Genomic DNA, 19147 nt, shown 5'->3' on the forward strand with positions numbered 1-19147 from the left:
TCATGAATATTTACCCATGGATCTCTAGTTCACATGGCCTTATCAGAGAGAAGATGATGAGAGAAAGACTTCATCAATGGTAAAGAAAGAAAGCAGAAGCAAAAGAAAGAAAGCAGGAATTTAGCACTAGCATAAAAACTGATTTCCATACAACCTTTGCATCTAATGTCAAAACTATAATAAGAAAGGAAAGGTTGATCTTTTCTCTCAGGTAACAAGCAATAGGATGAGAGGTTATCACTTTAAGTTGAGCTAGGGGAGGTTCTGATTGGATTTCAAGAAGAATTTCTTCTCCAAAAGAGTAGTGAAGCATTGGATCTAGCTGCCCAAGGAGGTGGTGGAGTCACCGTCCCTGGTGTTTGTGAAACATGTAGATACGGCACTTAGGGACATGCTTAGTGGGCATGGTGGTGACGGGTGGACTGGATGATCTTACAGGTCTTTTCCAGCCTTAGTGACAAGATGGAGCAATGAAAAGGCAGGATTATTTCCACCTGGCTGCTAGGAGGGAGTAGGCATCTTGTCTGCCATCACCAGTGCTCAGGGACTCAGAGCTAGCTGCTGTGCTGAGGCTCAGGCCACCGCAAAGCACCCTGCCTGTGCACGGAGCACAGCTCTGCTGCCTGTGTCCATCCTGGCACAGGAAGGCCAAAAAAAATAATCAGAATGGATCGTGCCTGTCAAATAAAAAAAATAGTGCTGTCTGGAAAACGCACTGAGAGAAGTTTGTTGTGAGCGCATTAGCCAGCTCAATGTGATCCCTTTCCTGACCTTAATCGGGATTTTATGCAGGGCTTTAGGGATATTGCAGTGCGCCCTCTAACATCATAAATATTAATAAGTGTACAGAAATAGGATCCTGCATTCAAAGGCTGAGGGTTCACGTAAATATTTTAATTCGGGAAGGAGGAGGGGTAATAAAAGGATAACGAAGGTGATTTTTTAAGCCTCCTTCTCCAATTTTTTGTACAAGCCGTGTACCCTGCCGGCTGCTGTGAGAAAAGCCTTTTCCACTTCACTAAACCCAGAGCGCGCGATGAGTCATGCCATAAACAGAACCATTCGGTGGGCCCAGGAAATGCAGCCGCTCCGTATTCGGCCGGGGAAGCCAGGAGTGGGCTTCCTTCGCTGCTCTCCCTCCTCGCTTCCCCAGGCCTCAGTTTCCCATCTGCAATGTGCCAGGGCCATTACTCAAGAAGCCTGAAGGTGGTGGTGTGAGACCGAAGCAGAGACACGCTGCTTTCTCCTGCAGTCGGCTGACAGCCTGCAGCCTCCGAGAGAGATCAGGTGATAAGGGATGGCCAGGGAGCTCCTCACTTGGGACAGGTCCCATTTTTCAATCTTACTGTGATTTTCATTGCTTCTACTGCATGTGTAGCTTAAGAAAGCAAGATAAGGAAAGAAGTATGCAAATATCTGGATTTCATCCCCCAAACAGGACCAATTTTTTTTTTTTTTTTCTGTGCATCTCATGACCTCTTTGAATCTATCCGTGTGCTTGGCAACCTTTTGGTCCTGCAGGAAATGATCATTTGCTCACATTACACATTAGGCCATGTACTAATACTGCAGTACTGCATCAGATCTTATTTTCATATTCCATGAGAAAAAGGATCTCACTCTAGCACTCCAGTAACTAAGTTGAAACAAAGTCAAAACTGTACGTAGACTTTATCCAACCATGCTAAATACAGCACTGAAATTATACTTCATAGAAATATCTGAAAATACTAATTGCTTTTAATGGAACATCTCGGGTTTATAAGCTCAGTTGTTTTTGACAACAAACCAACAAAAACCTACAAACAACAAAGCAAACCACATATTTCACACATAAAACAAAAACTTTAGTTCACTGTATCTGCTACTGCAGTTTCACACTAGTGGGTTAAACCTGCCCATGAAGCAGCCTTTACTAAACTCCCACCATCCAATTTTCATAGAATCACAGAATGGTTTGGGTTGGAAGATCATCTAGTTCCAAACCCCCTGCTGAAAGCAGGAACACCTAATTCCTGCCGAAGTGGTTTGGATTGCAAAGATGCTGTAGGGACCCCAAAAGCAATGCCTGCAACCTTGACTTCTAAAGTAAGGCAGAAAAGTTGACATGATGTGATGGGCTCAGAGGGAAAGGAAGAGCAAGAATGGCACAAAGATGTGTTAAAACCACATGTGGTGGGAAATGAGAGAGGGATGGGCAAAGCCACTTGTTGCTGCCAGGTATGCCCCTACCAACTCACAGGGGGTGCTACCTATGAATCAAGGGCACGTGTGCACATGCTGACTCATGCCTGTAACCACCTGAACTGCAGCTGAAGTTAGTGCTCTGGTGAGTCACCTGAAGAAGGTCAGGAGAGGGTGTACGTCACATTCATCCATCCTTGCTGCAGAGCTATTAGCTTCCAGTCAGGGAAACAGAGCAGTCAAGTGGGTATATTCCTACCAAATAACTAGTGCCAAACATGAGCCATACACATATGGGGGTGGTCATACACACATACAAGGCTATAGGAATGACGGCGGTCTGACATATGTCACTGCAAGGGCACCTGCAGGAGGAGGTGGATCCGCCCTCTGTGTGTGCATGCACAAAGTGGTCCATGCCCTGCTCAGCAGTGCATCACCCAGTGAGGATTCACAGGAGCTGGAGTGGGATGTAAGTCACATGGCACTACTTCTGAGTGCTCTGAGATGGATAGCAGGCTCCTTTCGCCAAACATTTTTTCTGTACTGCATTGACGCACAGAAGGCTTTTTTCACATGACCTGAAACCAGCTTAAAAGTCATGTTCTGCCCCCTCTCACTAATGGTGCCTCTACCATGCATTCCCTCAGGCCACTGGGGCACGATGCCCACGTAAGCGCAGCCGAGTCAAATGGATGCTCGCTCTGAGCTGGCTGAACCTTATCTATTCTTGCTGAAGCCGCTCTTCATTATGCTGTTATCTCAAATATCAATAAGTAAAAACACGGCATGGCCAGGACGTCTGAGGGAAGTGACAGGGGCAACACATTGAAACTTCTTGTGAAGCCCCATCTGGAGTACTGTATCCAGGACTGGGGATCCCAGTACAGGAAGGACATGGAGCTCTTGGAGTGGGTCCAGAGGAGGGCCACTAAGATGATCAGAGGGCTGGAGCACCTCTCCTGTGAGGAAAGGTTGAGGGAACTGGGCTCGTTCAGCTTGGACAAGAGAAGGCTCCAGGGAGAGCCTTCCAAGTGTGGCCTTCCAATACTTGAAGGGAACATATAAACAGGAGGGGGTACGACTGTTTATGAGGGTGGATAGTGATAGGAAAAGGGGGAATGGTTTTAAACTGAGGTTTAAGTTAAATATTAGGAGGAAGTTTTTCACACAAATGGTGGTGACACACTGGAACAGGTTGCCCAGGGAGGCTGTGGATGCCCCATCCCTGGAGGCATTCAAGGCCAGGCTGAATGTGGCTCTGGGCAGCCTGGTCTGGTGGTTGGCGACCCTGCACATAGCAGGGGGGTTGAAACTAGGTGATCATTGTGGTCCTTTTCAACCCACGCCATTCTGTGATGATTCATCTCTCTTTTTTTCTCCCCTTTTCTTACATATTTTGATATTTAAAGAACAAACTCCACCCTATGGTAAGAGCCTTATAGCTCCCCCCCATTTCAGATCCTTTAACATGGACCTGGAGGACACCTCCATTTACCCCACAGCCACCCTTGCCCATGGGCAAGGATTGCTCTCCTGCGAGGTACTCACAGTTCACAGTGACCCGGACTTGCTTGACATCTGCTGAAGCGACCTCGTTGGCAGCTTTGCACTCATACTTGCCCGACTGCTCTCGTGTGATCCCCAAGATCTCCAGGTACTCCTCCTCACCTTCAAACTCCCTTCCTGCAGAACAGAAAAATACAGGTGATGGCTCTCTGGTAGGCATACAGACTGGGGAAGCCTTCTGCTTAATTGCTATGGAGGAACAATCACAACAGCGATTCTGCAAATAAACAACAGCCACTGAGGGAGCTATTTCGAGGTTATTTCAGACGCTGTATCAGCAAGATATTTGCATTTCATTTAGTTATCGAAAACTCAGGTTCAGGAAATTGAGAAGGAAGCACAAGTGGTAGTACAGTGTTGCACAGGCTGCCCAATAGACACAATCTCCATCATGTGAGGGTGGACTGAGTTCTGTGGTATGACTGAGAGAAGTCAGCCCACTGATGTGCTTGACCAGGGGTGGCTGGTTCCCCAGATATGCTGGTACACTGTCAGCAGCCCTTTCATCACTGCCAAACTGGGAAAAATGTCTTTTTGCCTCTCAGAGCAGCTGCCACCCTGAAGAGCCATCGATCAGGCCGTGCTACATACAGTTAAACACATCCAAACTGAGAAATCAAGTGTCATTTGATCCACAGAGCCCAATAATCATTACGAATCCTCCATCTACGGTACATGAAATGACACATTTAAGCTGTGCTGCCTCGCTAGGACAGCTCTGAAAGCTGTGACTTGAGAATCAGGACAGATTTCCCCTCATACCCCCTCAAAGAAAACATCAACACAACAAGGACTCCCTTTCAGGCTTCTAGGAGAACAGTCAGATTTTCCAGTGAAACTCTGCCCAGGAGACAATTTCTGCTCAAAGGGTGCTGAGCACTTCTGAAATTGTGCCCACTTCCCATTAGTTTGACGGAGCTCAGCCAAGGCCCGGAGGACAGGGCTGCTCCTCGGCTCTGCAGCACTGCTTTAAGCCCCTCTTCGGAGCTCAAGTCCCCTATAGTCACCTGCAACAAATCCTACCACACAGACACTTGGCTGCTGCAGTGTATAAGCCTGGGCAAGCTGGGTGCACCACACACACAGAGTGATTTGACTTCTGCACTAGAGATAGGAACTTGAGCAACTTCAGAATCTGCTCAGAAATCTGTCCATCACACCATTATTTCTGCCCTTTTCTTTTCTCCAGGCAATTTTCAGAACCGTTCTAAGGGAAAACCATCCCCTGTCATGCAGACACACAGCACATGCATCTTTTAAGCCCATAGGAAGACAAGCTTTCCCCTTTCTTTCAGTGATCCCTCCTCCAACTCCTACCAGATGTTCAGATGAGTGGATACCTCATTGGTAAATCTCAAATTTCCAACTGTTCTGATGCAGGTTTTCTCATCCCTAGCAGTCGGTTGAGATGCCTTACAATGACAGAATCATAGAATCACCAAGGTTGGAAAAAACCTCCAAGATCATCCAGTTCAACCATGTACCTATCACCAATGTTTCCCCACTAAATCATGTTACTTAGTACAGCATCTAAACTTGTATGTCTTTCTGCATGGCAACACGTATTTTACAAGGCAATCCATTGGCAAAACCCTGCCAGTGCTCTGACACACTGCTTCAATCTTATGCTGGTGCTTATGGACAGCCAGGGCAGAGTTCCTGGAGGAAGAAGTAGGGCAGGATTTGCATAGGTATTTTTCAGTGGGGTAGCTCATGAATAAGTCTGAGAATATTAACTCCTGTAGGAGCAGTGCTAGGCCAGTCCTGGTACGGGAAGGAGCTTCAGTGCCCATCAAGCCCATTCCCATACTTCAGCATGACACAAGGGTTGTTTCTTGGTGACAGCCCTGCCCTGCCCTCCAGTGACAGGCTGCGCAGTCTCTCTGAACAGGCTGTTCCTGTGCTTCCCTGTCCTTGCTGCTGAAACCATTTCCTTGCAGCCTGACCAAGTCTTCCTTGCTTCAATTTAAGTCTATTATTTTTGTCTTTGCCACCTATTGACAAAAAGAACAAATACTCATTCCCTCCTTCTCTGCAATAGTCTTTTATCAACTTTAAATCACTTATGCTCTTCCCTTGATTGCCACCAGGTTGTTTTTTTTTTTGGCTGAATAGTGCCACGTCTTTCAACCTTTCCCTATTGGTGAGGTTTTGTAGACCTTATTCATTCCTGCTCTTTCCGTTTAGATCTCTCTGACAACACCCTAAACTGTACACAGCATTTCAGATACGAAGCATCACCACAGCTGAACATAGGCAGAGAACTGCAACACTTCTGCACTGTGGTGCTGTCTGTATAGCCAATACATCTGGTGTGTTTCTGCCATAGCACGAATCATTTTTGGTTGGGAGGCTGGGATCTCCTCTAATTCCCACATCATCTTCTAACACGCTGCTGCCTGCTAATAATGCTCTTTGAAAATGCCACCCTCAGTCCGAGCTGACAACCACTACTCCACTCCTCTCACAGCAGCACTCCCAGTTGGTAGGTCAGCCAGTTGACTGGAAAGTTAATTGGACATCCAGGAAAGACTTACAGGGAAAAGGTTAAAACATAATTTGCCTCTGCTTTGCAAATCATTTGCTCTGCAGTTCTGCCTTGTTTATACACAGGGCTCATTCCAAGTGGGACTTGCTTCTCCTGCAATTTGCCCTTGTCAGAAGACTGTCACTGTAATGAAAAAAGGGTTGAGGGTGACTTACCAGCTCTAATGGAGTGGCACCCTCATTAGGGGTGCTGCTAAGTCTGTCTATCAGAGCACTGCATTGTAGGGGCTCCAGAAAGTATCCCAAGAAGTGCACAATTTCCTAAGTGAAGATATTTTTCAGCTCCTCTCTGATATATACGCATGCACTTAAAACCATGTGCTGTGTCCAGCAGAAGGGCTTCCAGCAGCAATGTGCAGCCCTTACCAGCAGGTGATTCATATGAGGGGCTGCTGCTTTGCCCAGTGGAGCTCTACCAGCATGTGTGAAAGGGAGGCTTCTGTGTTAAAGGAAGCTGAAGATACCACCAAGCCTACTTAGCTCCTCATTCCTCTGCCCGAGGATGCAGATATGAGCATACCACTTCAGGAGAAGTTTCTGTGATAGGCTGTCTGAAACAGTGGTGGTGGTATCACTGATCCTGTCCCTGCAGCAGTGATCTGTTTCAACCCTGGGCATCAACATTTTCCTAAAACAACTTGGTTAATCCCATTGCAAGTAGGACCCGTTTGCTTGCAGCCCTGTTTCCCTAGAGTACATTAACCATTCGTAACAAAGAGCATTTATATAAAATTGAGGTGTCATAGTACGCATCAGAGAGAGAAAAAAGATATATCACGGTGTGTTAGAAAAATGTCAGGTTGTGATATCTTGCACAGAGCTGTAGAGATGTTTTCACTAATTCACCTTGGCAGCCAGATTAGGTGAGTCATATTAACTCTAACCTCCAAGGCAAAGCGAGGCGGGGGGAACAGAAACACAGCTCCATACACAGAGCGAATTTACAAATGTTTCAGCGCAGAAGCCAGCTTTGGCAGGGAGCTGATGGTTGTCACGTTGCAGTTTATCAAAGCGGGGAGGGAGAAGGTTGGGGCAGTGCTCTCTGGTGCATACAACAAAGAACATACTCTGTTAGGCGAAGAGCGGGTCTGCCAGCTCGTGGCAAGTGAGCTGCTCTGTTCCCCACTGACAGAAAACATCTGCCTTAAGTGCACTACCCAGGGGAACAATCCTGGCCTCACTGCCAAAACCGTCCTTGCTCACAAGGGCTGTCCCCCAGCTGTGTTGTCTTTTTTGGGGCAACTCCTTTGCTGTGAGGGGCCTACTGTGTGTCTCCTCTGCCTGCCTGCCTCAGCCACATTTCATATCCCCTGGGTTCATAAATTAAATCATGAACCCTAACAGCAAGCCAGCCCTGCAGTGCCAGCCTACTGGCAAGAAGCATCCTTCTCCGCAGCCCATGGATGTGCCCTCATAGAAGCCCCTATCAGAAGCCCCTCTGTATATTATCCCCCAGTGACATGCACACCTGCCTATGCTCTCATCCATGCTGCCAAATCACACTGTGCATGCAGAAACACAGACTTGGACTTTCCCCATGTGTTTATGGACATTTTAGAAATGGGTGCACTCGTAGAGGTGGCAACCATGCTGTGTGCCATCCTCTCCTTTTTGTGCCTCCCACACTGGGCTCCTCCTTGTGCAGAAATTTCCTCAGTGCACTTCTTTTTTTAATTCCGTTGTGTTTTTCTATTAAACTGAAGCTCAAGCTCCATGAAAGTATCTGTTTGCATTTGGTATGTGCAAAAAGAGATCAGATGCTCTGCCTCTGTGTGTTTCTTCCAAGTCCCTTTGTAGTTGTGAAGAGGGGTGAGCAGAAGGGGCTATGTGTCCTGGCTGGGCTCTCCTCTGCCTAAAACAAGATGTAAAGGGATGAAAAAGGAGTGCAAATCAATAAATGCCATTTGAAGTGATGTATTTTGTGTGTGGCAACTTCCAATGCTGAAGTTTTATTCCCTCTGCACTGTCCATTTACTGTTGAAGGTCTTGCCCTCTTAACTTTCTTTCTTCCCTCTGTAACTTGTATTCCCTAGAAATAGTCTTCTAAAAGCCAAAAATAGCCACAGGAGACTTAGACGTCATTTTCTTGTTTTACATCTAGCTGGGATTTTTTTTTTAATTCAAAACTTTGAAGTTTTCATTTATCAGCCTCCGTCTCCTCACCCATCACAGATTCCAATGAACTTGGCAATTTTTCTGTCCCTTAGCTGAAGAAGCTTGTTTTTAGCAAAGAGATCAGTGGAGAGCAGCAGATGGTAGATGAGCAAAGGGACCGTCAGTGCTACAATGCTACAGCAAGGAGGGAAGGTAGAAAAATGAGCATGGCACAGGATACGGAGAAAAATAGATGGAGAAAATGAAAGATAATAGAGAGGGAACAAAGAGAGGGACAGAAGCTGAAGCTGGGAGAGGGAAATGGAAACAAAGTGAGATTCTTCAGGGACTGAGAAAAAGAGAAAATGGTGGCCAGCTACAGACACAGAGAAATGCATTGAGCCAAAGAGTGAGATATAAAGGCAGGAAGAGAGATGGTGGCGAACAGAGATGCACAGTGCAGAGAGGCACAGGCTGCCATGGAGTCACCACTGCCAGAGGGACAGGAAGAGAGGGGTCAGATGTAATAAGGCAATAATTACTTTGTTCAGGGAGCAAGGCACAGCAGGGTATTTATTGTTCAAGCTGGCCTCATGCCTCCTATGCCCTTAGGTCTGTAGCTATTACACATGAACCAAAAAACTAGTGCAGTGCCAGTGAGGGCTCTGGCCGAGCTCTGGTTTCATGGATGCGAATGAGTCAAATCAGGAGGAAATAATCCTGCCATGACTTTTCCTGGTGCTCATGGGACCTTACTCAAAAGCGATCCCTTTTTCTCCTTCTGTGCTGAGCTGGCTGCTGTACCTTTCCAGCCAGGACTGTGCCCCAACAGCTCAGGAAGCCTGCACACCTAGCAGGTGTGTAGGTTTTGTGGACCCTCCTCCAAACCCTACACACCTAGCGTGCACGTACAACAGCTCTGGATGAAAGCAGCCTTTGTCTCCAAACTCCTGCTCCCCCTTTTCATAAGTGACCACTAAAGGTTGTCTCATGCACACACCACTGGATGTGGGCACAGAGCAGGTGTGCAAGAGACCACTATGTCTCAATAACTGAGTACGTTTTTTCTGTTCAAAACTTATGCGGACATAAGGAAGGGAACCTTTCTCTGAAATACCAAATTCTGGCTTTGTTGAATCAGAAAAAGGTATTTCATTCTGCCTCAGCTTGAGATGCCCATCTCTTTTCTTCTTCTTTCCCCCCCTCCCCCACCCACCACCATTACTTATTGAATTGGACCCAAGTTTGCTAACACTTTTTTAATGAACAGAAATAGCATTTTTTTAATAGCTAAATTGCTCTTGCACAAAACTTGGCCGTGATGCCAATGTATAAAGTAAATTATCAGCCACAAGGTAAATTAAGTCATCTAATGTCACAGCTACAGTATTATGCTCCCTAAATGTTGCATGCTGCGATGTGAGTTGTGTTAGGACAGTGCTAAGAAACATCAAGTACTAATCCCACTGCCAAGAAAATGACATACAAACACGAACAAACCAATAGTTGCACTGTTCCTCCATCCCTAAAATTGGAGGTTACTTTACAATGTGAGGCAGATATCATAATCAGCTGGAGGAATCCCTGCGATGACACCAGATGCTTGAATAAAACCATGCATTGGAAGGGAAAGGTAGAGAAGTCCTCAGGGCTGAGGGGACTGTGCTGGAGCAGCTAATAAAAAGCTGGTTGAAAGCAGGAGGTCCAACAAGGAACGCCAGTGCCAGCCCAGCAGCCCCAAGTTTAGGAGTTACATGATGTGCAGTCATGGATGGTAGCACAGCTGGGATTTGTTGCCCACTGTGTTAAGCACAGGAAGGCAATGTCAGCTGAGACCTGCTGCATGGGACTGAGATTTTCTGCATGTCATGGAGACTAATGAAAGGTAATTAAAATGCAACAGAAAGCAGCCAATCACTACTGTCTCCCATGGCTGGGTCACCTGGTTTCCTCTCATTTGGCCTCTTCTACTCCTTCCCCTACAAGTTCTTCCATCTTGGACAAAGCACTCATGCTATCATCGTTAAGCAGTTGGAAGACAAATTTGACAAGTTCTTCCCTGAGGACTCAAGGCCAAGGAAAAGATAACAGCAAGAAGTCCATTCTGGGGCATTTTCCATAAAGCACAGCTGAACCAGATTGCTTCTATCCTGCCAGCAGGGAGCAGGAACGGACTGCAATGTCCTCACTTTAATTCCATGAACCCTTATGTCAGGCTTAGAACTTTGGGAAACCTCATGTGATGGTGCTCAGTAGTACTGGTTGTGCCAGTCAGCCAGTGTAAGAACCACAGGGTTGGTCTGTGCTTGGTGGCATCTTTAAATGTCCTTCTTATGTTCCTTACAAGAGTCCTGTGTCCTGTGTAGAGCAAGACATGCTCAATATACTATTGTGCAAGAATCAAGCGGCGTGCTTTCGCTGGCATCCACAAAAATGTTTCCCTGTTTTTAAATGTGGGTTTGTTGCCTTCTGTGTTATGTACACTTGCACTTTTTGAGAAGAAGGGGTAAGAATGAACCCAGAACTTCAATGTAACTTAAACACTGTAAGAAATACAAAAAATAAAAATAACACAAAGATTCAGTGCAGCTCACAGAATTCCATGCTTTTATGTTCAGAACGTGAAAAAGGCCTAAGAAATTACAGTCTGTCCCAGATTTACTCGAAATAGGAAGCAGTGTTAACTCAGAAGCTTATACATTGCTGTTCTTTCTCTGCAAACCGGAGTGAATCATTTCACAGACAGATCACACAGCCCCTGAATCTCATGTGCTTTTGCAAGATCGCAATTCCTGTAGCTCATCGCTGTTTTCAGCGAGGCTACTCTGAACACAGAGTTCACAACTAAATCGTAAAGACCAGGGATTTCCGTATCAGCCTGGATCTTTCCGCTGATCTTTTACACAGCTATAGTTTTGAACTGTAGAAATGGGGTCAAAGAGTTAAGCCACCCCTCAGCAAGATTTACCCTTTCAAAAACACGTCAGTGTGTTGTGACGCCTGGCGCCAATATTTGTATTGGTGGATTAGCTCCTTGAAAAATCATTTTGTTTGCTTTCCTGTTGGCCACTCTCCCTGCTGCAATGTTTCTCAATTAGGTCCAGCACAGAGACTGCCTGACACCATCACCATACCTGTCATTCATGAAAGGAGCAAGGGGCTATTCTCCAGGGGACATGGGGGATTGGAAGCTGAGGCTGGGTGGCTGCTCTTAAGACAGTGTGCATGAAGCACTGCCAGGTATCGAAACAAGGATCACAGAGGATTTGAGCAGGGTGGAGTGTGCTGCTAAGATAACCGCCTGGGCTCGTACACTGCAGGAACTTCAGATCAGTTGGGCTGGCCCCTGTGATATTATCATCTGAGTTATCTGCTGTTGATTCATAGTGATACTGGTCCAGATAAATGACTGCCTCAGCACAGGGTGTGTAATTCCTATGCTATTAAACACGCCCTTGCTTTACAAAGAACAGGGAGTCTCTCTCTCTCAAACTAGCAAGGCTGACTGCGAAGGAGGAGGAAGGCTTTTGCTCATCTTGCAGCTTATACAATTGCACAGGGGAGGCAAGCGGTGAGGAAATACAGGCCCTGATTTTGAGCTTTTCAGCTCCCAGATGCTGCTCCTGCTGCTGGTCATCAGCTCTACCGCAAATCATGGCTACGAGTTAGATCCTCTCCCATCAGGAAAATGAGACATCAGAAAGGGAGAAAGCAGAGATGATGAGTAGAAGAAACAGTTTCAAACCACCTTCCCATTTCTTCCACCACGTTACCTTGTGAGACTACAAGAAAGTCTGAGAAAAAAAAATAAACAAAAAGGTATTTCATTGCCTTTGTTCTAGTTCCCAATGCTTTTTCTTTCCATGATGCTTACAGAAAACTTCAACAGCTGTACTGGATGTAGGGTACAGACGGCAGACCAAAAACACTGACCGAGAGAGCATGAGAAACCTTCATTTTATGTGCCAGACTCATTGGCTCCTTTCTGCAACCTTTCTGAAGAGAAAGGTGTTTTATTAGCACAAGAGTTTTACCATAGCTGAAATAGCACTTGTTCTAATTAAACCAACACAGAGCAAGACACCTTAATCACTGGCACAATTTCATCTTCCTCGAGGAGAGAAGGGAAGAGGAATCACACCTGATAGGTGAGAGGGAAGAATGGGAAATGTGCTGATTCCTCAATTTAGAGCACGAAGGGATCTCTCATCTCTGTAAAGATTAATGTAAGCTTCTGATGACATGTTTTATTAAATGGTTATATAATAATTAATGCTTGAAAACAAGGTTTCCAAAAGCTTCTAAATGCTTTAACTGAACAAGACCCAGCAGCTTTTAATGGCATTTGTGCTTGCAAGTCACTCAGGTGCACCGGAAAATGTCACCTTTGCTCCCCTATTCAAATCAGCACCTCATTTACTCCATCAGCACGACCTTGTGAGGCTACGTGGAAGCAACCAGGGACAGGGGTGAAAACCCTGAGACCTCCAGGGAGAGGGCCCATGTCCCCTCAACCTTGGGCAGAGGGAGGAGGGATTGACAGCACAAGGCCTGAGTGAGAAATCCATCAGCTGCTGAGCAAGTACCCAGACACCAAGGACACCTGAGGAAATAACAGCACAATAATTCCCTTCCCGACTTCCAAAGCTTGCAGTGGGGAGGCCCATCCGTCCCTGAGATGAGGCATGGCAACAGGCTAGGTAGAAATGCTGCTGGCAAGCTGGGAGGCCAGTGGGCCAAAGCTTAATAGGAAAACAGCAGTGATTTGTCTCCACCACTATTTATGTTTCAAGCACATGACAGGCTGTCAGTGGAAGTGAGTGCTGCTAAATTTACTGCTTCTAGGATCTTGGCCACAGTTGCATACTTGACAAGTCACTTCATTCGAAGTGCTAGGTGTTGGGCCAGACCTTCATCTCCCTTGCTCCTCTTCAGCAAAAGCCATAGCTATCTGTATATATGAATACCCTCCCCCTCGGGGTATATATTAGCAGGGTATGAGCTTAGAGAAAAGGGACATTCCCTACATATTCATTTTTAACCTGACATTGGCTGGTCTTGTTCTGAATGCAGACATGTCGGAGCTTAGTAACAGAGCTGGGCAGTAGGAGAAGGTGAGTAAAACTGTGTATGTGCATGGGTGCACAAATGGGGGAAAGTATGCGTGGAGGCTGGGACTGAACGCATGGCAGAGCATTAACATGATGAGGTGCGCAAGGGAAGGCTGGCAGGCAGGAAAACGAACGCAGGAGATGCTTGCAATCTTGCCTGGGTACAGCAGAGCTTTCTCTGCTTCCTCTCTGCTTTGGAGGACTGCAATTCAGAGCACCATTTGCCTTCACTGTCTCAAGGGCTGCACTGTGCCTGCCTCTACACAGCTACATGCTCGCCCAAGAAAAAACACTGTTTTGGCAGATGTGACCAGAGACTGGCTCCATTTCTGCATGAGAACATTTCAGGGTTGATCCTTCTTACCTAGGCTACAGTCCCGGTGTGGCTCATCTCACGTCAGTGGGGCTATTTCCACAGCCTCTCACAAATCCTGAGTTCAGCCCACAGCAACAAAACTGAGCACTGCCCTTCCACACTTCTCAGCCATTTGCTCTGGCCCCTGCTGCAGCAAGGGGATGACACTGAGAGGTGGGAAAGATGGGAAGCTGTTCTGTGTTAGTGCTGCGCTCAGATGAGTTCTGGACCCAGCTAGACACCACCCCTGCAACGGCCTCCTAGCAGCACAAAGGTCTGTCATGCTTCCTTCTAGCTTCTTTTCTCCTCACAGTACTACAAACACCTTGTTGAAGAGCACTGGTCTTAAGCATTCTGAAGCTGTTCTCTTCTTTACAAAGCTGTGCAGCTCTGTCTCCCCATTTGCCCACAGATATCAAGACTAAGTTGTCAGGGATATGGTGACAGCCACAGTGGAGTAGGCATATCCCATGGAACTGCCGCAACCTCTCCTTTCCTTATTTCCATGCACAGTGGAACTCTGCCTCTTTTCTTGCATACTCTTGATCTCATACACAAGATCCTTTCAGTTTGTTCTCTCATGTGCACTCAGCAGATCATACACATGCATGCACACAAACACACATCCCTACTCAAGAGTGCTGTGCAGAAGCAGGACGCATCCTCTTGTTTTCTGTCACTTGCATGCACATTGATTGCAGCTCTCCACCAGCCCCTTAGGAATCTGCTTCACTCCCTTTTCCAATGGGCCAGAGGCCCTTGTTCTGCAATTGCGCCACATAGTTTATATGATTAAATGTAGCATCTGCAGCTACATTAGCTGGGCTAATAGTGGCAAGTGCTATCAATCCTCATACTTGAGTGAATAAACTGATCACTGGCTGGGGACAGAAATCTCCCCTTGTCGCTCATCACCACAACGCAAAAGCTGTATGCTTCATGTGGGTTTCTACGCTGCCTACGCAACAAACCAAGACTGCAAATGGGCCACTTCTCCCTCCTGGCAGACTAGAGTGCTGTAACATTGGCTCGCATCTACAAAGGCATATTTACTAGCACTGCAGTACGCAGATTTTGGTCACCTCTCCTTTACTGCAGCCCCTTCTCCTCTTTATCAGCATTGCCACTGAAAGCATCTGCAATTATCAACATCTTGTCCTTGTCTGCTGGTCTGTAGGGCCAGTCACACATGGACAAAGATAGAAACCTGGACTGAAACGTGGACTGAAGGAAACAGGTGGAGTTCACAAGTTCAAAATTGACAAATAGTTCTGGCTATCTTCTGCTCTTTCTTTGGTTCGCTGCTTTCCAAGCAACGTAACAGACACTTTTGTAAGTGGCTCAGCCAAGGCTGCTCTAAATTTTACAGGGGGGGGGAACACGACAATTGTGCCCTCCCACCTGGCCTCCAAGGACCAGGAATTCATCCACAGTAATCATCTGTGCTCCGTGGACTGAGGTCCTCTGACACTTTTACTAGATAAGAACCCCTCTTAATAATCCAGACACCCAATCTAATTCCTTTTTATCACATCTCCAATAACAATATTCCATCTGAGCACTCTGTGTAGGCGAGGACTCAATGGAGAAAAAAAAAAAGAAAAAAAACAAAAGTCCTGCAACTTCTGACCAGAAGGAATTGAAATAATAATTTAAAAAAATGGCTCTTAAACCTCCTCTCCCCAATCACTTATTTCCCTATTTCTCAGCTGCTCTCTAAACTGCTGTCCTTGTATTTCTAGGTTCAGCATTCCAAGTGGGATGCTGGTTTTGATTAAAACAACTTCCCGGCTTACAGGTTATGTCAATATCCTGGTGGGATTTTATGCAGTCTGCAATTTCAGAACAGTTGAAGGAGGAGAGGAATGTTAACTACATTAAAATGGTGGATTTGTGTGCAGACTATTTTTTTTTTTTTTTAATGCTGCATTAGGAGCAGAAGGTCCTGAGATAATTTTTAGGCAGTTTGAGCTTACATATACATGGGGATGAGTAGAGCAGGAAAGAGAGGGATGAAGAGGTGAAGGAAGGAGAATGGAGAACTGGGGAAGAACTAAGTAAGACAACAAAACACAAATGAAACAAAACAAAACAAAAAAAAAAGCATAAAGAAGATAGTTGGTGAGAAAGAAGTCTGAAAGAAAATTACAGAAAGGGAGAAAGATAAGGAAACGAGACAGAGAGCAAGAGATACAAGTTAAAGGTTGATTAAAATTGGAGGGGATGCACAGGGTTAGTCTAAGCAATGTGTATTGCCATGGGAAAGCAGTGAGGAAAGTAGATAGTGTTGGCTGGAAATACAACATGCAAGTGGTTACTGAACTCTGAGCCTTTCAGATGTATTTGAGTTATATTGATCTGTGGTAAACAATTTCACTGCTCACACGCAACTCAAAGCTGCTAGCAGCTTTGCCACTTACATGGTATATATGCATGCATGGAACATACAAGTCAGAAGATAGATAATATGTCTCTATGATCTTCTATAATGAAGCCTAGGGACAGAGTGAGTTTGGTGCCTCCTCATTATTTTCTGTTTGCTCCATCATATTAAAGGCAGATAAAGCATATCATTACCTAACTACCCTCCCATTTCTAGATAAGTAAGTGCTAGCATCTCGAATGCGGACGACTCCTCTAAAAGGCCTCAGCTAATAGAACGCTTCATATTATGAGACAGTCTGTGATTAATGACTCAAGAAGACAAGGAAGAAGCTGTACTCTGAGCCCACAAACAATCCCAGCACCACAGGAGATCCAGAAGGCAAGATCCAGCACTTTTCACACAGCCCTGGAAGGGCTGGACAATGGGTCAATGTCTGGATGGAGATCAGTGACGAGCGGCACCCCTCAGGGTTCATCTTCACCAATGACATTGACAGTGGGATCAAGTACACCACCAGCAAGTTTGACACCAAACTGTGAGATGTGGTTGACACACCCGAGGGATGGGATTTTATTCAGAGAGACCTAAACAGGCTCAAGCAGTGGGCCCAGGAGAATCTCATGAGGTTCTACAAAGCCAAATGCATGGTCTTGTACCTGGGTCACAGGAACCCCCACTATCAGTACAAGCCAAGGGATGAAATGATGGAACTTAGCTCTGCTGAAAAGGACCAGGGGTACTGGTGGATAGCAAGCTGGACATGAGACAGCACTGTGCCCTCAGCCCAGAAAGCCAACTGTATGCTGAGCTGCACACTCAGCAGATCAAGGGAGGTGATCCTGCCCCTCTACTCTGTGCTGGTGAGGCCTCACCTGAAGTACTGCATCCAGATGTGGAATCCTCAGTACATAAGAGCCACGGATCCACTGGAGCGCCTTCAGAAAAGGGCCACTAAAATGATCCAAAGGATGGAACACCTCCCATTTTGTGACAGGACAAGGGAAAATGGTTTCAAACTAAAAGAGGGGAGATTTAGATTGGATATAAGTAAAAATTTCTTATGCTAAGAGTAGTGAGGCACTGGAACAGGTTGTGCAGAGAGGTGGTAGATACCCTGTGCCTGGAGACATTCAAAGTCAGGCTGGATGGGGCTTTGAGCAACCTGATCTAGCTGTAGATGTCCCTATTCATTGCAAAGGGGTTGACTAGATCATCTTTAAAGGTCCTCTTCAACTCAAATGATTCTATGATCCTCTGATACTAACTTGCAGCTTGTCAAAGAGCATTTGTCATATGCAGTCTGCTATGAGGTGATCTCCACTCACATGCAAGGAAATCTTGGTTCTTCCATTCCCTGTTCTTTTTCCATCTAAAGGTATGTGTAGGAAGTCATGATAGAAAGCTGGTGGAATGAGAGATTGAGGTACTTGTTCAGGTGTTTTCTTAAGCCAGAAGCCTTTCCAAGCCCTTGCCAAACAGAAATTAGTGGAAGGTTGACATTTAACCTTCTCAATTTGAACATCCTCTGGATATCTGCACATGCTATTTCTGCTAGAATGCTATGTCAACCAATGCATCACTTGCCTAATGATTCAGGGATTTGAACACCTTAACCTGGAGTAGACAGTGAGTTGAGGTAGGAATGTATGACTCCCTGTCTGTGTTTCTGTTCACTCAGTCATCCATAACACTGGTAGATTTCTGTACTAGCCCAAGGACAAGCTGTGCTCTTTTCAATTAAGAAACTAAAGATAGAGTAAACATTTAAAGTACCCACAAAGACGATGCCGGCAGAGACCATTCAGCACTGCTTAAGAGTCACGAGGAGGGAGATGGCCTTGACTCCCTTTTGAGGTGGGAATCCAGGTCCCTACCTGCTCCGTGGTGTATATCATCAGCCCTGTCCAGGAAGAGATGCCTTAAGAGCTGGGATGGGAACAAAGGACATAGGGATGCTGACCTACAGCCCCTTCCCTGCTGTCTGCATGGCAGCTGTGAAGGTGCTAACAGCCCTTCCAGCCCCTTCACTGAAGACTAGGTGATAAACTGAATTTCAGGTTAGGCAGGGGCCTTTGTAGGGAATGATGCGGGAGAATTTCCTACTGAGTTTTCTCACGAGAAATGCAGTCTAAGTTAGATTCAGACTAATAGCCTAACACTTGTTCCTTTCTAAAAGCAGAAAATGCCCAAGGCATTTTTCTTGTGCTTGTGCAAAGACACTGATCACAAAACTGTGTACAGCACCACATTCTGGGTCCCTTCTGCAGGGAAAAATCATTAAGCAAAATCACACGCATACACCCAGCAAAAAAAAAAGGAAAGAAGATGAAAAAAGTCTGTGTGCAGAGGGAACAGTCACAGCTGGTTCAGTTTATGAGACAAGAAATTGTATTTCAAAGAGAATACAGGAGTTCTCCCCTTTGAGAAAGTTATTAACCAGAATTCACAATAAATCTTCCTCTGTTTATATGCCCCTAAACTGAAGGGCCCGGCCAGAGATTACACTGAATTCTGCAGGGCTCTGTCCTAGCAAGAAAAGCTCACAACCCTCAGAGCTTGCCATCCCAGAGATCTCCATCACCTCTCCTGCTTTTGACCCATCACCTTCCTGCTTCCACTTTCTCACCCTTTTCCCTCTTTTTCAGCTCACGTACCCCTTTTTGCCTTATCACTTCTCTGTCTTACCCTCTCTTTCTTCTCCTTCTCTTCCTCTATTATTACTTCTCATATCTTCCTATTCTTTTCTCCTTCCAATCATATTTCTGTCTAAAAGACCAAAACCTGGCCATAACTCATCTGAACTACTGCAATGACAAAAACATTCACAGAGAAATAGCAAATGGGAGAAGAGTTCCTGTATTTGCGGCTTTGTTTTGCTTTTACAGTTGTCTATTACATGGC

General features: G+C 45.8%; 1 protein-coding gene across 6 annotated transcripts in view; it reads right to left on the reverse strand.

Moving 5' to 3' along the window:
• The window catches only part of LOC122177277 (limbic system associated membrane protein), a 958414-nt gene that overhangs the window by 20839 nt on the left and 918428 nt on the right, over positions 1 to 19147 (reverse strand). For all 6 annotated transcript variants that reach the window (XM_042866494.1, XM_042866493.1, XM_042866491.1 and 3 more), the window contains one exon: positions 3736 to 3870. In XM_042866494.1, coding sequence (XP_042722428.1) covers positions 3736 to 3870 — 135 coding nt within the window. The remainder of the gene's footprint in view (positions 1 to 3735; positions 3871 to 19147) is intronic.

This window comes from Lagopus leucura, unplaced genomic scaffold, assembly GCF_019238085.1.
Source record: "Lagopus leucura isolate 7727_CA_CO unplaced genomic scaffold, USGS_WTPT01 Super-Scaffold_100001, whole genome shotgun sequence".
Taxonomy (NCBI): Eukaryota; Metazoa; Chordata; class Aves; order Galliformes; family Phasianidae; genus Lagopus; species Lagopus leucura.